This window comes from Euphorbia lathyris, chromosome 3 (assembly GCF_963576675.1).
Source record: "Euphorbia lathyris chromosome 3, ddEupLath1.1, whole genome shotgun sequence".
Lineage (NCBI taxonomy): Eukaryota > Viridiplantae > Streptophyta > Magnoliopsida > Malpighiales > Euphorbiaceae > Euphorbia > Euphorbia lathyris.
The window spans coordinates 88,449,012-88,468,439 of record NC_088912.1 but is presented as its reverse complement, the minus strand read 5'-3'; the positions used below and the strand labels follow the sequence as shown (position 1 = coordinate 88,468,439).

The 19,428-nt window shown below is 32.4% G+C and overlaps 1 protein-coding gene across 1 annotated transcript; it reads right to left on the bottom strand.

The window, feature by feature from the left end:
* Positions 1–17,083: 17,083 nt before the first annotated feature.
* Positions 17,084–18,955, bottom strand: LOC136223305 (trihelix transcription factor ASIL2-like). The gene has a single exon (XM_066011239.1). It carries the CDS (start codon positions 18,474–18,476, stop codon positions 17,349–17,351), a length of 1,128 nt encoding a protein of 375 aa, XP_065867311.1. The 5' UTR covers positions 18,477–18,955; the 3' UTR covers positions 17,084–17,348.
* Between the last annotated feature and the right edge of the window lie 473 nt (positions 18,956–19,428).

Sequence of the window (19,428 nt, the reverse complement as noted above, 5' to 3'; positions counted from 1 at the left end):
GTGTAAAAGAGATATATTATTCGTCGTGAATCTCAATTTTTATATTGAAGCATTCGGGACGGTGTAAGCACGCATGTTTCTGAATCTTTCATCTCAAGGCATTTCAAAGCACAAAATTTCCTTTCTCAAACCTAAACTATTACAAATATAGATTTATTAAGGACTTAGGTTTAATATATTTGCTTAGTCACGCCCGTGATAAAGGTGGTCTCGTCCGTGACTTTATATAAATTAATTTGCTTTTGTGTTCGTTTAAGAGGTACCGACCATGCCATGGGTGGACGCAATCGTTACTTAAAACTTTAAACGCGTTTAATTTTGCTTTAATTTCGAACGTTCCTTTCATACCTCGACCGCGATAAGGGTGGTCGCAATCGTGGCCAAAAGTAAATGGTACTTAATGTTCTTCCCTTTCATACCTCGATTGTGATAAGGGTGGTCTCAATCGTGGCCAAAAGTTAAGAATATGACTACTTGATTTAATTAACACGTAAAAATAAAATTGGGAAAGAAAAATAGCACATTCATCCTATATTGACTTGAAATTCAACATGTATTATGGCTAAAGTTTCCTTAAAAACTTCAATTGGTTTTTAATGTAAGACGAAAATCATACCGAGCTAAAAAGTTAAAGTTGTTAGTTTGATTTATGTCAATAAACCTAATTGAAAATTGAAAATAACATTTATATTTATCATGTATTCATGATATAAAATAGAGATTTGAAACTAAAGAAATTTTATTTATATACATTTACTCGAGACGTTTTTGATAAAATCGTATCGGAGATTTGTAAAATATGGCCCGTATAGAAATATTATTTCTAACGATAATGATAACCTTAAAATATGCTTAACATTATTTTTGAAAGTTAAACTGTTTAAAACATACAAAATATATAGAAATTTTATGTTTATGAAAAATTGCCATTATTTTGGAAAAATGTTGCAATTGTTTTTGAAAAATGTTGCATATTATACTTTACTTAAAATTGAATAACAATATGCATTTATACTTAAATAAATAGCATTCATTCTCAGTCATTGCATTCATTCGTACTTAAAATTAAAACGAATATGAAATATCTCCTTCCACACTTAATTTGGACCATGCCCTCATTGGTGCAAAAAGCGATAAAACACGAAAAATAGTACGAAATTAAATCATACGAATAAGAAGTAAAAATATGGTATGATATCATCCAAACATAATAATAAATATAATTGTACCAAACTGAATAAAGCATAATAATAATGAAAATGAGTTAGAGATGGAAAGGATAAAACCTATCAAGGTGAACTCGGTGGAGAAGGCATAGTCGCAATTCCTTGATGTCGGAAGAAAGATAGCAACCGGCGACGAGTAGATTTGTGCTCACGTCTAAACGTAGTGATATTGGCATCCACCGTGTTTATCCTCGAACTCATTTCGATATTGGTAGCAACGACTTCATCTAACCACAAATTCATGTGACGGTTATGCCCGTTCATTTGTGTCAAAACACGTTGCCAACCAACTTGCTCTTCAACATTTGTTTCCACATTTGCTTGCTCTTCAACATTCTCCTCCTCCTCTTCATCATCAAATTCCTCATTATCCTCTTCAACATCATCTTGGTCACCTAAACCTTGAGAACTTGAAGCTTCACCATCCAAGGTAGCAAAAACACGTCTTGTACGATCTTCATAGGAGATAAATGCAGGTGGTCCCAATTTCTTCAATAAATTGGCTCTTTGAAGTGCCGTGATATCCAAGGAAGGTAAACCAACATGAGGCATATTTTTATAATCCGCTAATTCACCCCGAGCACCCAAAACAATGCCGGTAATTAAATTACCCATTGGCACTTGCTTATTACGTGACTTGGAAGCTCGAACTAAATTAGTAAATATCATCTCAATACTATCAACGGTCAAACTCTTAAAAATACTATCCAACACAAACAAATCATGGACTTGCACCTTGGAACTTTCAACCCGAACAAATAAAGAAAAGGATAAAAATTTGTGAAAGCAAAAGATACAATTATCCTTAATTAATTTACTAGATGTGTTCTTTGGATGAAAAACATCTAGGCTGGTTAAAGTGTGCCAAACTGTGTGTGCATTAAAAGTCTTTGGTTTGGAATAAAAATTCCGAGTAGGAAAACCAAACCATCGGTTCATTGCCGCATACCCGACCGCAAAACGAATACCATTATTTCGAAAAGAGATATGCCTTTTTTCTTATCATTGGTTAGAGTGACCAAAAATTCCAAAATATGCGATTTAATACTAGGAAAACGCATACTAGCAAATCTTGTCCAACCGAGAACGGATAGATATTCATCAATACGTTCGGTAAAAGAAAATATGTTTACCGTGTTGGTGTCAAGGAAATGCATGTCGATGAACTCAACTTGGCTATTAGAAAAACGGCGAAATTTTCGTCCTTTGGCCTCCGTTGCAATATCAAACAGTGCTCCATATTTAACCCGTAATCTATTTACTTCAGTGGCTTTGGTTTTGTTAGCAACAGTTTTTTGTCTAGGCATTTTTTGTGAAATTTGGTGAAAGAGATGAAGAAATTTGAAAGAATAAAAGGAAGAGTAAAAGATAATGGTGGTGAGTTAGGGAAGAAGAAGATGAATAGGGTAAAGATTTATGGGGAAGGTGAGTGAATCTTTGTGTTGGGAAGAGTAAAAGATGAGTGATTGGTGTAAATAGAGGTGATATAAATAAGTGCAAATAATAGGTATTGATTAGGATAGAGTAATAGGTAATGAATTAGAGTAGGAATAGGATAGGATTAAATGCAAAAGAACCATCCAAATCTCGTCACTCAAGTCGCGTGTCGCGATTGAGATTTTGAAAATCTCAGTCGCGACAGCAAGTACTCTGAGGGGAGAAATTCTGCTGAAAATTTTATTTCTTGCTGTCTCAATCGAGATTTCAGAATCTCAACTGAGATTCTAGAATTTCTGGGTAAAAATTGGACTGTTTTCGACAATTTCTACATGATTAATTCAACTCCTCTTGTAATTAAGTGACATTAATGATAAGTATTAATTCCTGAAACTGACAATAAACAAAACTGAAACATTAAATTGAAGGAAAACCAAAGGTTATTCCTTAATTAAAAGAAATAAATGAAAGAATTAATGCACTTAATTAATCATAATGACATATTTATATGAATTACTTATTAAACATATATACATAAGAAATAAATCTATATACATGAACATCAAACATATGTACAGAATTTACAATCAAACATTATAAATTTAAACAGTATCCCTGTGAATTGGAATACGTTTTATTCTGGCCCTTTCTAATTGTTCTTGAACAAAAACTTCTCTTTCTTTGAGAGAAAAATACTGTGGACCGACACGAAAAACTCATTTTACAATTCCCTCACTTTCCCAGAACTCATAATCAAGTATGGGAAAAGGCTCTTTATTAGTCAAAGGAATAGAAACTGATCCTTTGGTACCCATAATGATTCCACATATAATATTCCCAAACCCTATTGTCTGATTCTTCGAACGGGAAGCGGCAACTAATCCCTCCATCAAAATCTTTGAGGAATTAATTGTGTTACCTTGGAAAATATCACCTAGCACAAATAAATCAGTATCCTGGATGACACTGCTTCTGACTCGACCAAATAGACCATAACAGAGAAATTTGTGCAAAAACAGCATGGAGTTAGAATGGATTGATTTGTTGTAGGCAAGACGTGGATTGAATCGCCAAAATCCTGTCAACATTCTTCATATATCTGTAGAAGTCATATCTCTGCCAGGATGATGTGGAGTGGTGTCCCGTGGTGGAAAAACAAACCAAGTATGAAGTTCAGGATATCCAAAAGTGAACATCTTCCCTTCACAACGAAAACTGAGACAAACACGCCTCTTATTAACGAATCGAACAGCAGACAGAAACTCTAGAACCCAATTCCCAATTATAGGAAACTTCATGGAAGCAAACTTGGTTCATCCCAAATTTGTCAGATAGCGATTCATGTCATCGCTTATCCCGAGTTTTTCGTTCAGGAACTCGTCCAGATATAGCATGCCACAGAATTGTGCATATCTAAACTGCAAATAACGTTTCCCCTCATCATGATTGTAGATGGGAAACCATGCTCCATAGCGTGAAGAAATATCAACTCTCTTGCTTCGAGCAGAAGTGTTCTTCCTAATATTTTTTAGAGATTTGGTCATGTTTGTGAAATAAGATTGTGTCTGTAGGATTTAGAATTGAAGGAAGAAATTCAGAATTCTGAAAGAGATTAAATGAAATGAAATGAAAGAATTCTGAACCTATAGGTTTCATAAGTGAAAGCTTGTGTCTGTTAAGAATAAAAGATGTCAAACTGGTACCTTTTGGATTTAACTGACTGAATTTTTGAAATGAGATGTCTGTAATCTCTTACAGTTATATCAGAATGTTTAAAATACTGAAAATCTCAACTGAGATTTCCCAAATCCTGAAACATGGAGAATCTCAATTGAGATTTCTAGATATATATTTTTCTCAAAAACACTTAACACTTTATGAAAATAGATTTCAAAACATGACTAAATTTGATTTTTATTTTACAAAACTTATTTGTACACAAAAACCAGAAATAAAAATTAAAAAAATGAAAATAAAAATAAAAATAAATTAAACTAAAAATAAATAAAAATTATGAACGAAAGATAAGAGAAACTAAAAATGAAATAAATTAATTTTCATAGAACAAAAGATATCTTATTGAAAATTATGCGAGTCATGGTCGAGAAATTGGAATATCGATCGCGACTCATCTTGCCCATTGGCAATGAATGCTTTGCATTGGTCCTCCCTAGTTCTATAGAGAATTGTAAAATCTTAGTTGAGAATTAAAAATTCTCAGTAAGTTCAAAAATTTATAAAACGTCAAATAAAAATCACTGTAGAGATTTGTTTAAAAATCTTTATACAATCAGAAACTTAAATTATGTGTGATTTTTAATTCAATTGAGATTTTTTTTTAAATCTAAAGACACACTTTCCTCATTAATTACAAATATTTAAGATACATAACATGTCTTGAATATCTTTCAATAAAAATTTTTATTTCTAGTCGAATTATTACTTCTAAACTAAAGACTAATGTATAAACCAAACTAAAACCAAATGTAAGAAAAACATGAAAAACTAAAACAAATGTGATAATCCTTAAGAATTCTCAAGGAGAATCAAAAATCATGGACAGAATCAATTACCTAAAGCGGGTTTAAATAATGGTCTTGTCCATTTAACTTACTTGGGAATAGATGTGTGTTTTTTTTTACGTTTTCTCAATTTAAGGATCTACTGATTGCAGTTGAATGTCCGAACTTCTAGTTTTGTGCATGAACTGGAACTACGCACATGAACCGAAACTTTCAAAACTATATTAAAAGTATACAATTCCTTCCTGACAGATAAGGTAATTTCATCCTACTTCTGATATATCTATCTGAGAAGATTTTCCATGGTGATTTCTTAGAGAGATAGATGTAGGTGTTTAAGGATGTAATAAATAGGGAAATTATTTGGGTTTAGTGTAGGAATTGAATAAATTTCTTAACAAAAAGATATGATCTTTTGGTGAAGGATTAAGTGTATAGAAAAGAAGTAAAGGTGTTTGGGAAAAGGTAAATTTTCTGGAAAAAATTATATGTCACGTCTGACATGTTGCTTCAAAAATTTTGCTTTCCCTTCTGATGTATTTGCTAGCCGAATTTCTTTTCTGTAGACTCCTTCTGTGAATTTCGTAAATGATCAAATCTTCAGTTTATCCTTGAAAAAACTTGGATTTTTTTTATCTGCAAATATCAAATTGCAAACATTAAATAACAATGAGGATTTAGTCCTAGTGACCATCCTCAATAAAAAAAAAACTATAAAATAAATAAATACATATACTATAAACCAAGGTTCGAAATAAAACACGAAAAACATAAATTTTTGTTAAAAATTTGGCGTTCCCCGGTAACGGCGCCAAAAACTTGTTGAGCGATTTCCGCAAGTGCACGGTATACACTTGTAGTAATAAAAAATATCGAACCCACAGGGAACGCTTTTTAACTAAAAACTTATTTAATTCAGTTTTATTCACGTCTTTAGGTTTAACTAAAGAAAATCGTTTAATTGATTGAATTGGTTTGGATAAATTAGGATCAGATAAGAATATTATATTGAACTTAGAGAACAATTCTGTCTTGAGATTTTGATTACAAGACAGATGCTTCCGTAGTTGGAATAAATAGAAGGTATAAAACTTATTTTCATTAAGCAAAGAAAGCAACTATAACTTTGGTAAGATTATGAACATGTAATATAATACAAGAATTTATGCAATTAAATGGCTTTGAACCGTAGAAATCCCCCTGATGTTGAGGTGATTCCTACCTTAATCAAATTGGTATTTTATATCCGATAAGCCACGCTAGCGATCATATCATCTATAAAAACTAATTCTTTCAAGTGTTCAATAAAGTTTTTATATAAATATGATTGTATAAAACGTTTTAATAAAAACACCAATTTATCATTTTGAAAATCATTTTGTCAGAACAATATCAAAATAACAACAGGAAGAATGTATTGAATGAAATAAATATATTATTAGTGAATTGGGAATCTTCACAAGTTAACAGAGAAGAAGAAACATGGATAGCATTTAAATGAAAACTTTGAGATCCGGGTTGTCAATCTTTCCCTCAAACTCCGTAGGCTTGTCAGACCTCTTTGCTCTTCAGCCGTTAGTTCTTCTCGCTGAATCTTTGGAATAAAGACCGCTAGGTCCACTACCAGAATGAAAACTTATCTCTGATCAACCTTTGAAACTAAACTAATACTACTGTGTTTATAACTAATCTAATAACAACTTGTGTACAGCAAGTTTGTTTATACATAAATGTAAACTAATCTGACTCATTTCTGAGTCAGAGTTTCTTCAACATAACAACTCTCATAACCCTTAATCCATACTTATTTCTTGAAATGGATCACTTATTTATAGTTGGTGAAGGGTTGTAAATGAAGGGTCGTGTCCGCTGGTGAAGGGTCGATATTATCCAAACAAACAAACGCGTTTCTTGGATTTAAACATGTGAAAACTGTGCAGAATTCTTCGATGTCTCATATGAGATTCCGAGAATCTCAGTCGCGACAAGGGGCGCAGAAAAAGTCTGAAAAACTTCGACTTTGGTGTTTGAGATTTAGCATGTCGCGACTGAGATTTTAAGAATATCAGTCGCGATAGGGATGTTTTCCCTTGTCTCTTGGCTGCTTCTTGGCTCCTTGAGTCGGTCTTCTGATTGATACGTATTCTTGGCACGTAATTTAGGGTACAAAACTTTCTCCGGAAGGAATGTCATTAAGTGAAGGAGTCCTCGTAAGCGCATAGGAAAAGGAGCTTGGTGCTCGTTGTTCACCATTTGCTGTTACACATAGGCGAGACGAAGAAAAGCCCCCCCGAACCTAGCGAACCAAACACCGCCCTAATTGTTGCTAGTCCACAGGTCCTCACACCCGAGTCTTAGTATTAGGCCAGGAAGCCCACTAGCCTATTAGACGACGTCTACGCAGTAGGATCAGAGTAAGCGAGCTCACTCGACTATAATCTAGTTTTCCTCCGTTTTAGCTCCTATTTGGATTTAACCAAATAATTAAGTACCTTGCATCAAAGAAGTAAATAAAGACGTAAAAGTACTCTAAATGAATATAATTAGTACGATTTCAATGTAAATTTAATGTATTTATATATGATATTTTAGGTATATTTTGGACTTAACAACCGTGACAGTTGTCGTGGACGTGCTCGGTCTACCAGTTTGTCTAGGAGTCGTGGACGTAGCTCTTTGATCCGCTCTACTGGTAATTTTTACTTTTATTTTTAATTTACATACTTATGTGTTTTTCTTTATTGTTTCCATCCATTTATTGTCTATTAACTTTAAAAAATTATATTACTATAGGTACCGATGGGACATCATATGATATTTCAGATTATCCGAATTCAGACAAACTCGTTGAATTAATTAAGCCGTATATTGAATCCTATCTCGATGTCGATGGTGATGGCGATGGTAATTGCGGTTCCATGTTGTGGCGGATAAAATATTCGGCAATCAAGAGAGCTGGTATTTAGTAAGAACGACTATAGCAAATGAAATAATTGCTAAACGTAACATATACCGGCCAATTTACTTTGACTGGATAGAAGCGACAATTAAGCGAATTTCTTGGGATGGTGGATGTTGTAGTAGAGCACATTGGTTGACAGTTTGGGAGGACTTGTATCCTATTGCCTCATTATATAATGCGGCTGTATTTTTTCAGATACGGTAACAGTAATAGCTTATTTCATGTGGTACAGTGCTACCGCTATATGCACCATCGACTGCTACACGACCACAACGAGAGATTATTATAGCTCATTTAGGTGCTTCATACGAACATTATATTCGGTTAGATTTATGTAGTAATTTTCCGGTACCTCCTATATTGCTTAATTGGAACACATGTCGGCAAAGTAGCATTGAAGGATGGGATCTCTTGTATGCGGATCGACGAGCACAGTGGGATAGACTTGCTATTAGTGCGGGATATAAACAGTAATATTATGTTTAGTGAACTTACTATTTAGTAATATAAATGTTTAGTATTACCATTTAGTAGGTAAAGGCTGTGGTTACTTAGTTTTTGACAAAGTAAGGCCCTGTTCTTTATCACTTAATTTCAGTAACGATCATTTCAGTTCAATTCAATTCAATTCAGTTCAATTCAATTCAATTCAGTTTAGTTCAATTCAGTTCAGTTCAGTTCAGTATTCAGTTTCAGCATTTAGTAATTTATCATTATTTATTTTATTATTATTATTATTATTATTTATCCATAATTTATCATAATTTATTATCATTACATATTATTATTATTATTTATACTTTATCATTATTTATAAATTAGATAAAAGTCAAGAAATGATAGTTTATTAAAGTATATATCGTTTAATAAAAAAAATAAAACTAAAGTATGCATCCATATTTAAAAATTAGGAATTGCATCCATATTATGAATTATTCTAAAATTTATCGAATTTATCAATGTTAGGAATAAAATTGCACTATTTTAGATGTTAGAGGAAAAATTACTCCTGACCCAAAACGTTATGTTTGCACTTTAACCCTTAATTAGAATAAAAAGTTAAGAGTTTATATTCATATGAAAATTTGTATTTAATTTCATAGGCTTTAAATTATATGTAAATTTGTGTTTGTATGTAATTTGTATTTTTAATTTAAATTAGACTCATTTTTATTTAATTTCATAGGCTTTTATCGAGCCAAGATTTTATCAACCCGGGCTTTTATTTGATATTAAATTTAGTTTTATCTTTAATAATATATTTATTTATTATTGATATTATTAATTTATTAGAACCATTATTATTATTATTATTATAAGTTTATTAATGTCCAATATTATCATTAAAATTATTTTAAAGTCTAATATCATCATTATTGTTAAGTTCAGTAGCATTCAGTTAAATTCTATTCAGTTCAGTTCAATTCAGTTCAGTATTCAGTAGCATTCAGTTCAGTTCAGTTCAGTTCAATTCAATTCAATTCAGTTCAGTTCAGTTCAGTTCAGTTTTTTTCAGCGATAAAGAATAAAGCCTAAACCCTACTTGGTAGACTTTACCATATAGATTTACTCAAGATAATCATTTTACACAAACTATATGATATCAAACTGCTTTTATGCCTTTATCTATGCAAACCTATTATTAGTTTGTTTTATTAAATTAGACTTGCATTAAATATTTAGGATTATTAAAGAAATTAATACTCATAAAAAAAAATCTAATGTCTATATTTATCATTTTACACGAAAGATACATCTATTAAAAAAAGTAAATAATTTATTAGTTCCTATATTTTGATAAAACACACTGTTTAGTCCCTGTATTTTCAAAAACACATGGTAAGGTCTCTAACCTTTTTCTCAGTGAACTGTTTAGTCATTCCGTCTGTTTGTTAGATTTTTTACCGTTTATGAATTCGGAAATGACTAAATTACCATTTACTATTACATTCAAATTTCAGAAGAGCAAATCCAATTTAGAAGCCAAGAACCTAGAACACTCCCACAAGTTGAAATAAAAAGCACAAGAAAAGCAAAATGAAAGTAAAAGTCAAGGAAAGCCTGCTTTCAACTTCAACCAAATTGCTAAACAATAAACCAGGAAAGCAACAATAAAAAAAACAAACATAAAATGGAACTCGCCAACATTTTCACCCTTTTATAGAGTCAAGGAAGAAGCCGAAAAGACAGCCACCATCATTACTACACAATAATGATCAAAGCGCATTAACTTTTCTTGGCACGCTCTCTAAAATACGGAGTGAAATATGACACGCGGGGGCAGGGATAGACCATTGTCAACTCGAACGACGCTCATTACAGATAAACCTGCCCTGATACGTCCACACTTCAAAGTAGACGAAAAGATGCGCAAATCAATCGATAAAAACCCGCACATTCTCCTTTTCTTGAATCATTAGAATATCAGGCTAGACCCCCTCAAAATGCACCTAAGCCTTTTTTAACTCGGTAAAGACAAATGATAAGCAAGTCTCCCTAAGATATCATCAACGAAAAGTCTTCTCATCCTAAAAAACGCCAAACCCGATCCATGGAGGAACATTTGGTATCAGACGGATATAAATTGATCCACATGGCGTCATCAGTAAAGTCTGAGTTGTAACCTGGGAACCAGGATCCATATGGCATCATCTTAAACGATTTTTTACCTCCAAAGGCTCGGTCACACAATCGTGATCTGAGAGGTCAATATCGACCTAGTCAAGATTCTTTGTAGCACAATCACATTTAATCCCGCTAGCCATGGATCTAGCATGTTTGAGGAATATTGAATACCGCCTAATGGATACACGTTTGCCTATCAACAAGGGACATGTATCCCAATAAGTTCAAAGGTCTGTAACTACCTTAATCTACCCAAGTCAAATTTTAGATATAGTAGGTCATCCACCAATGTATACATTCATTCATTCAAGCTTATACTTTTTAGCTTTGATTTATTGTTGTGCTCATCATGCGACTAGGGTTCGAGCAGAGAAAATAATTATTGCACAAATATAGTTCAATAATGGAATGGAGCTTTGATCTGTTCTATATTTATAGATTATCCGCAAAAGAGAAGTGAGAGTTGTAATTAAAAAGATATACTTAATTAATAAGGTTATATATATATATATATATATATATATATATATATATATATATATATATATATATAAATGAGAAATCAGGTGTGACATATTTCTTACTGTGTGACAATGACTAATTTTATAATTAACCAAGGGAATGTGGCAAATTTGTAAATAAAAGGAAAGAGAAAATTGTTTTATTTTTTTCTTTAAAATGCATTTTTCCGACTTTTCCAATCTCGTTTTTCAAAAACTTTTATACCGTTGGAATCGTCTTAATTAGACGGTCATTTTAAGATCCCAGAAGCTCAGGTAAAAAAAATTCCGGTGAATAGAATCCGACGATTGGTTTTTCTGTGAGAAAACAAATATCCAAAAAAATTTCAAAAAATTCTAGAAAATATAAAACATCATTCTGAGAAACTTTAATTCTTGACTCAAAGTGAGATTGTTTACGGTCAGGGCCGGCTCTAGAAGGAGTTCCCCTAGGCCTGCGCCTGGGGCCTCACCAGATGTGACGCTTTTTTTTTTATATATATATATAAAAGGAATTCCTTCTTTTCCAACTTCAACTACGGCTGGTGCATTTTTTTCATTTTTTTTTTTTCAAGACACACATGCTAATAACAAAAAATATTAACAGACACTTCCTTATTCTGCTCAAAAAAAAAAAAACAGAAACTTCCTTATATATATAATAAAAAAAAAAACTAAAGGGAACAATACAATATAATCATAAGAACCTATTAGTTTGTCAAAAAAAAAATTGTAATAATAAATACTTAAATTTTTATAAATTATTGACATTTTATGAACTACAATTTGTAATTTAAAAGTGTTATTTAGTCCATGATTTATTAAAAATTTAGTTTCTTGGCTATTAATTTATTATTTAATTAAATTTGACCTCTGAACTATCTTAATGAAATTTTATCCAATTTTGATAGAAATTTGACTAAATTGTTATTCCTATGATATGTAGTGATATTTTGACATATACACGTTACACGTCACACCTCTTAAAGTTTATTTGACACAGATTTTTTTATGCAAAAATAATTAATTAGATTAAAACAAGAAAAGTAAATAAAAACAAGTCTAATTGTCAAAATATCATCACGTCTCAATAGAATACCAGTTTTATTAAGTCTCCTCCCAAATTGGAAATGGATTAAATTTCATCAATTGAGAAAGATCATAGCCTAAATGACAAAATTTTGAAAAGAACAAAGATGAAATGACAAAATTTTGGATAAATTGAGAGCTAATTAGTGGTTTAAATTTTATAATTCATAATAAAGACACTACTCTACCAATCTCTACTTACCAATATAAATTATTCTCTTTCTCTCCACATAATCTTGCAATTAGGTCCAAATTCAACCGTTTAAGTTTTAATTTCTTAGAATTAGTACTTTGTCGTTTGGTTGCTGCTCTCACAAGATCAAATTTAGATGTGAAAAAATGTACAAGATTGCCTAGGGCCTCCAAAATGCTGGAGACGGTCCTGCTTACGGTTTAGTCCCAAATCAACGGAATTCGTCGATTAGGTAGACACTTTCCGGCGAGAAAACAGAAAGTACCTAGAAAATTCTCAAAAAATGTAAAACATTATTTTGAGAAATTTTAATTCTTGGGTTGAAGCAGGATTTCTTACGGTTTAGTCCGAATAAAACAATTTCTTTAATTTTATCCATTTTACATGCTTCAACAATTTATTTGGTCAAAGCCGTAAGAAATCTCATTTTGAGCCAACAATTAAAGTTTTTTAAAATGATGTTTTACATATTTTAGAATTTTTTGATAATTTTCTAGGAACTTTTTGATCTTACCTTTCAGCATGATGACTATGGAGAATTTCTGATGGGTTTCCGTCTCTGTGGGGGCGTCGTTGGGTTCGACGGGGGGAAGCTCCGATGCCAAAGTCAGTATAGAAGGACAAGAGAGCAAACCGAATTGACAAAGGGTAAGTGAATGTGTACCTTGATGGCTCGAGATACTAGCTATATATAGTCATGAAGTTGTAACCTTTAGTAACTAGAAAGTCTCCATTAATGGCGTATACTAATTCCCTTTAAGCATATCCATTTAGAAAATTGATTGCTTATTAATGATCTTTTAGTGCGGGATCGGCTCAGCTGTTTCAATAGCATATTGGGCGGTTATGGCGATTCGCCTCTTAGATTCGCCCACGGATCTCTTGTGGTGAGATATTGGTGATCCGCATGTCGGATCCCTTTGCTCGATACGCCGTGATACGCCGGTATCAGGTGATCAACACGTGGCTGTTTTAGGCGAATATCCTTTTTGATCCTTGGGATAATATCACAATGTTATCACAGCACTATGTGTTGCAATATTTTGTTGGAACAATATAACAATTCTGTTGGAACAATATAAGTATTCTGTTGGAACAATATAATTATTCTGTTGTAAGAATATAAGAATTAAAATTATTTTCTAAATAATATAACTAATATAAATTTAAAGATACTATATTAAATACTAAGAAACAAAAATGAAATTGAAGACATAAATAATAAAATTGATTTGGAACAATTGGTAAATTGATTTATTATGTTGAAACAACATAAGTATTATGATGGAATAATAGAACTATTTTGTTGGAAAAATTAGTACGCTGATTTATTCTGTTGAACAATATAATATGTTGGAATAAATGGTATACTGATTTGGAACAATTTCGTACACTATCGGAACAATGTAAGTAGGACAAAAAAAACGTGTCCAGAAAATTATCAAAAAATTTCAAAACATATAAAACATTATTTTAAGAAACTTTAATTCTTGGTTCAAAACGAGACTCTTTATGGTTTTGACCCAAAAAATTGTTGAAGCGTGTAAAATTGATAAAATTAAGGAACAAGTTTTTTTTTTTGAAGCTATTAAGGAACAATTTTTATTGGGACTAAACCGTAAGAAATCTCGCTTCGTCCCAAGAATTAAAGTTTCTCAGAATAATGTTTTACATTTTCTGAAATTTGTTGAGAATTTTCTGGGTACTTTTTTGTTCGCCAGAAAACGCCCACCCGGATTCCGTTCACCGGATTTTTTTTTTACTTGAGCTTCATGGATCTTAAAATGACCGTCTAATTTAGACAAGTCTAATAGTATAAAAAATTTCGAAAAATGAGGTTAGAAATATCGAGAAAATGTATTTTAAAGAAAAGAAATAAAACAATTTTCTCTATCATCTCTTTCCTTTTATTTACAAATTTGTCACCTTGCCCGTTTCAATTATTATCAAAATTACGTAGTTTTGTTATGCCACACAATAAGCTCCTCGTCACACCCTAACCCCTTGTCACACTGGATCTCAGTTCTATATATATATATATATATATATATATAATTAAGTCCCTGAATTTTGGCTGTTTTAAGAATTAAGTTTTTGATCATTTATTTTTCCACATTGAACTCTTAACCATTAATTCTATTATGGATTAGACCTTTATTTAACTTTTTTGTCGAGTTTTGACTGCATACATTGTTAGGGCGATTCGGCTTGTTAACATGGACAAATAAGAATAAGAATTCATTGAATATGAGAGATAAAAATTAAAAACTAAAATGATGAAATTATAGAAATTAATTTCTAGTATATTCTTCCAAACTCGATTTTCTCTTCTCCCATTTTGTGATTTTCAACATTAGAATCGCCAAATCGATCTTTTCATCTCCTAAACTTGACGAAAAAGTTAAATAAGGACTAAATCCATAATAAAATCAATGATCAAGAGTTCAATATGGAAAAATAATTAACCCTTAAAATATATAAAGTTTGAAAGACTTAATTATACTTTTTGTCAATTAATAATGTAATAATTATATACTTTTTGTGAATTAATAATGTAATAATTATATATTAGTTAGACAGGTTGGGTTGAGTTTAGAAATTAATATTTGAGGAAATTATATCAAAATCATACTTTAAGTTTTATTTACAATTATGAGAATCGTTTTTATGTATTTTATCATTATATGATTTTAAATCTTAAAATATCAAAATATCATAACTTTATTTTTATTTTTATCAAATTTTCAGTTAATAAAAAAAACAGTTATAAAAAAACCACCAAATTTAACATTTAAATAAATTTGTTTAAGAATCTGAGACACTTATAAATAATTTATTAATACGCTTTTAATATTTTACTCTAGCCCAGTTTGGCTCAAGCCTAGCGTAAATAATATAATGTGGGTTGGGCTTCAACAATATAATTATGCGTAAAACCCGGTTAGCTCGAGCCGAACTTGAACCGCTCCATCCCATAAACATTTGTATGCCTAATTATTAAAAAACTAATAAAAGATATTCTTCCTTCATGACTAAAGAGTGTGAGCATCAGTCTAAAGATGGAAACATACCCATTCAAATAATAGAAAACATATGAAAGTGGTTGAGATTTTGAGAGATTCTTATATTCTGTGGGGGTTTTATCCTCACTTAAAGATGATCAAAACGTTAATGAACTCATCAATTGCTGGTCTTTGATTTAGCAGAAATCGAGTTTGTGTGGCCGTTTGCTTCCATTTTAAACATCAGATTAAAAAAAAATGTTTAATTCAAAACAGCTGCTTTTTAACGGAAAAAAACAACTACTAATATCTTAAACAAATGTTTAACTCTTGAGTTGTGAGTTGCACTTCTTATCTAAACTCGGAACAATTGCAACTTCTTATCTAAACTCGGAACAATTAACAAACAACAGAGTATCACACTAAACTGCTCTTAAAAATATATATTTTTATTATTTTAATTCTAAATCGTTCACTTTAAGTTTCCATTTTAGTTTTTTTTTATAACTCCTTTTTTATTGTTTTAATTTATTGTAGACGTAGGTGTCTTCTATGCTTACTTTGTTTCTGACAAAATGAACTTTACATTGTTTTTTCTACCATTGGATGAACTTACTTTGTAAGAATTGAAAAACAGATCCTTATAACGATTTAGAACTTAACTAACAACGATATTAAATAAAAAAAAAACAAATTGAAAAACAACTCCTTATAACGATTTAGAACTACACTAACAACAATAAAAAAAAGGACACTAAATGATCTCAAAAGGCTCTTAAGTTATTATTAAACATGATAGTATCTATCAATGAGCATCCTTTAAAGTATGCCAGTTAAGATTTTCCGCATATACTAAAGATCGAACCCGAGACTACATAAACAACTAGAAGCATATGTTGTGCGGAATTAATCAAAGATAAATTAACAAGTAGTCGAAAAACACAGATTTACATGGTTCACCAACGTTGTGTTGGCTAGTCCACGAGCAGAAAGAGAATAGTATTATTAGGAGGCGGAAAAACAGATTTCGAATTAGGTTTACATAATGGAGTATTTATAATACCCAATCTAACCTAATCCGACTTGAAACCCACGACCTAATCCGACTAGGAACCCATGAACCCATAATGTCCCCACGATTCCGAATCCAAGTAGAAACCGAAACACAATACTACTCTAAATAGGAAACAAGATATACTGTCAGGCCGGGGGCACATCGCCCTCCTGGACCCCCGACTTGCTGACCGGGCAGCGAGACCCCGTTGCTTCATGTCGTAATGTGTTATACTGATTCAAGGAATTAATTACGACAGCATATACTGAAAATGGAACCCGAGACTATAAACGACTAGAAGCATTCAACGCTCACGCTAACCTGCCTTAATTGGTTTTGAAAAAACAGTTTACTGAAACCTATTTCAGACATGATAGAACAAGCCATAACTTAAAGAACATGATATGATAATAATACCAATAATGAACCCCAACATTTTTGGAAAAGCTGCAATAGATTAAGCTGACACATGCTACAAGAAAACTGTAATGTAATCAATCACTGTTCTGTATCATAGACACAAAGTTAAACACAGTCAAATGCTATCATAAATTAAGAATACACCCAATTACCCCAAACACTACAAATTACAGGTTCCAAGTTGAAGTTTTTTTTTGCATATAATCAATCAGGTTTCTATGTTTTTGCCTAATAACAGAAACCTGCTGAACATGAACTCCATAATAATCTAAATGTGAAGTCTAAATTCAACTATATAATCCACAACATATCTAATCCTTAGTTATCACTATCACTATTGTTATTTTTAGGAATACTAATATTGTTACCACTGTGATGATGATGATGATGATGATTATTACTACTCCCATTACCTCCTCTTCTAACACGCTTCAACTGCGAAATTTCCATCTGAGTCTTCATGAAAAATTGCATCCTCTGCAATTCAAGCTCCTTAGCGAATTTCATCCTGGTTTTCTCCATCTCAACCACTTGTTGCAGCTTGGCGCTCTCTGCTTGTTCATATGCTTCGCCGAATTTGAGTATTGCTTGTGTTAACATCCTAATTGAATTCCCCCAATTTTTCTTTTCCTTCACTGGTTTCGTGGAATTCACACCTCTCTGCACCACAATCCTTGGCTTCTTCTCCGGAGGTGGTATATCATCATCCTCCTCCGATTCCAGGAAATTATCCTCGTCCTCTGAAGATGATTCCGTCTCAACCTGTCCCTGTTTTCGGGGATTTGGTTTAGAATTTTGATTCTTCATTACCTGGTTACTTTTCGATTGCGACTTACCTTGATGAAATTGATACGAATTCGAAATACTACCGCCGCGAATTCCAACTGGAATACCTACAGGAACTTTGGTAGCCACAGAAGAAGCAGCTGCGGCGGCGGTAACGGGGATCTTGGCCGTTGGACCGATTAAGTGATCTAACCGTTGAAAAAACGGCCACTTACTCGGTCCTCCACCGGCGGCCATCTTCGCTTTCTCCAATTTATACTTCTTCTTCACCGTATCGATCCGATTTTTACACTGAATATCAGTCTTCGCGGCTTTAGAATAATCCTCTCTGCTACTCACAATATCAGCAACTTCCTTCCAGTGTTTCTGCTTCAGATTTCCTCTGCTCAGCTCCAAATATCTCTCCCCCCACGCGTCTATAAGCACCGACGTAGCTGCCTCGCTCCAGCAATCCTCCCGGCCGCCGCCGTTGCTCTTCGTTTGGTGGATCGGTACTAGGGCTAAGGCATTGTTATTATTCTGTTGCTGTTGAGGCGGCATCTGTTGACTAGACGGTGGTACAGCGGCAACAGTCACCGTAATTCTCCCGTTCGGTGGAGACGGCGAAGGAGATCCGGTAGCCGCCGATGCGTGTGACTGGATCTCCTCATCATCGTCCATTATTCAGCTTAAACAGTAATCAACGGCTGAGATCTGAAGATTAATAAACAACAAAAAGGGAAAGAGAGAAACAGGAACGGAGAATAAAGACGATAAAAGAGAGTGATATATAAATACAAGAAACGTTGACGGAATGACGGAGAAGGAGAAGGTGCGGGTACGGAAGAGGGGAAGGGAAGTGGACACGTGGAGAGAAGGGTAGGAGGTGGAGAGATCTGATTGGGACTGCGTTGAGATTTCCGTCACCGGCGTGAAGAAGATTACTGCCGGCTAGAAAGTTGGAGAGAGTTAGCTTAATCTGAAAATATGAATTGACGGAAAACACCATAGTGATAAAGAGGAATTCACGGGAAAAACTTTAGGTCGCTGCCTCCCAGTTTCCGGTGCACCGTAATGACTAAACTACCCCTCTCCTGGTAAGAACAGTGTGGCAGCTGCTGCGGACTGTAAATCTGCTGAACCACCGGACCTACGTTTTGTTTGCAAAAACTACTCATATTAATTAATTCCTATTTATTTTGCTATAAATAAAACAATTACTAAATTATTAATCTAAAAAATTAAAATAATTTAAAATAGCACTTTAAAACAAATACTAATAATAATATTTTAATTTCTCAAAAAAATAATAATATTTTAATATGCTAAAAATCATTTTTAAAAATAAAAATGTATCTAAAAAAAAGTTTTCTTAGCAATATACTTAAGGTGCTTTTATATATTTATACTTCTAAAAAGATGTTTAGAAAAACAATAAGAATCTATATTTGAATATTATACTTTTCAAAAAAAATATATTTGAATATTATGAAAATAAAACTTTCCCGTGGGTACAGATTAAATATGATATTGATACCAATTAAGATCGATAAGTGGTTAATAAATTCAAGTCGCTTAATCTAGATTTTGGATTTGAGTTCTAAAGTATACAAAAAGCTTAGCCGATTTAATA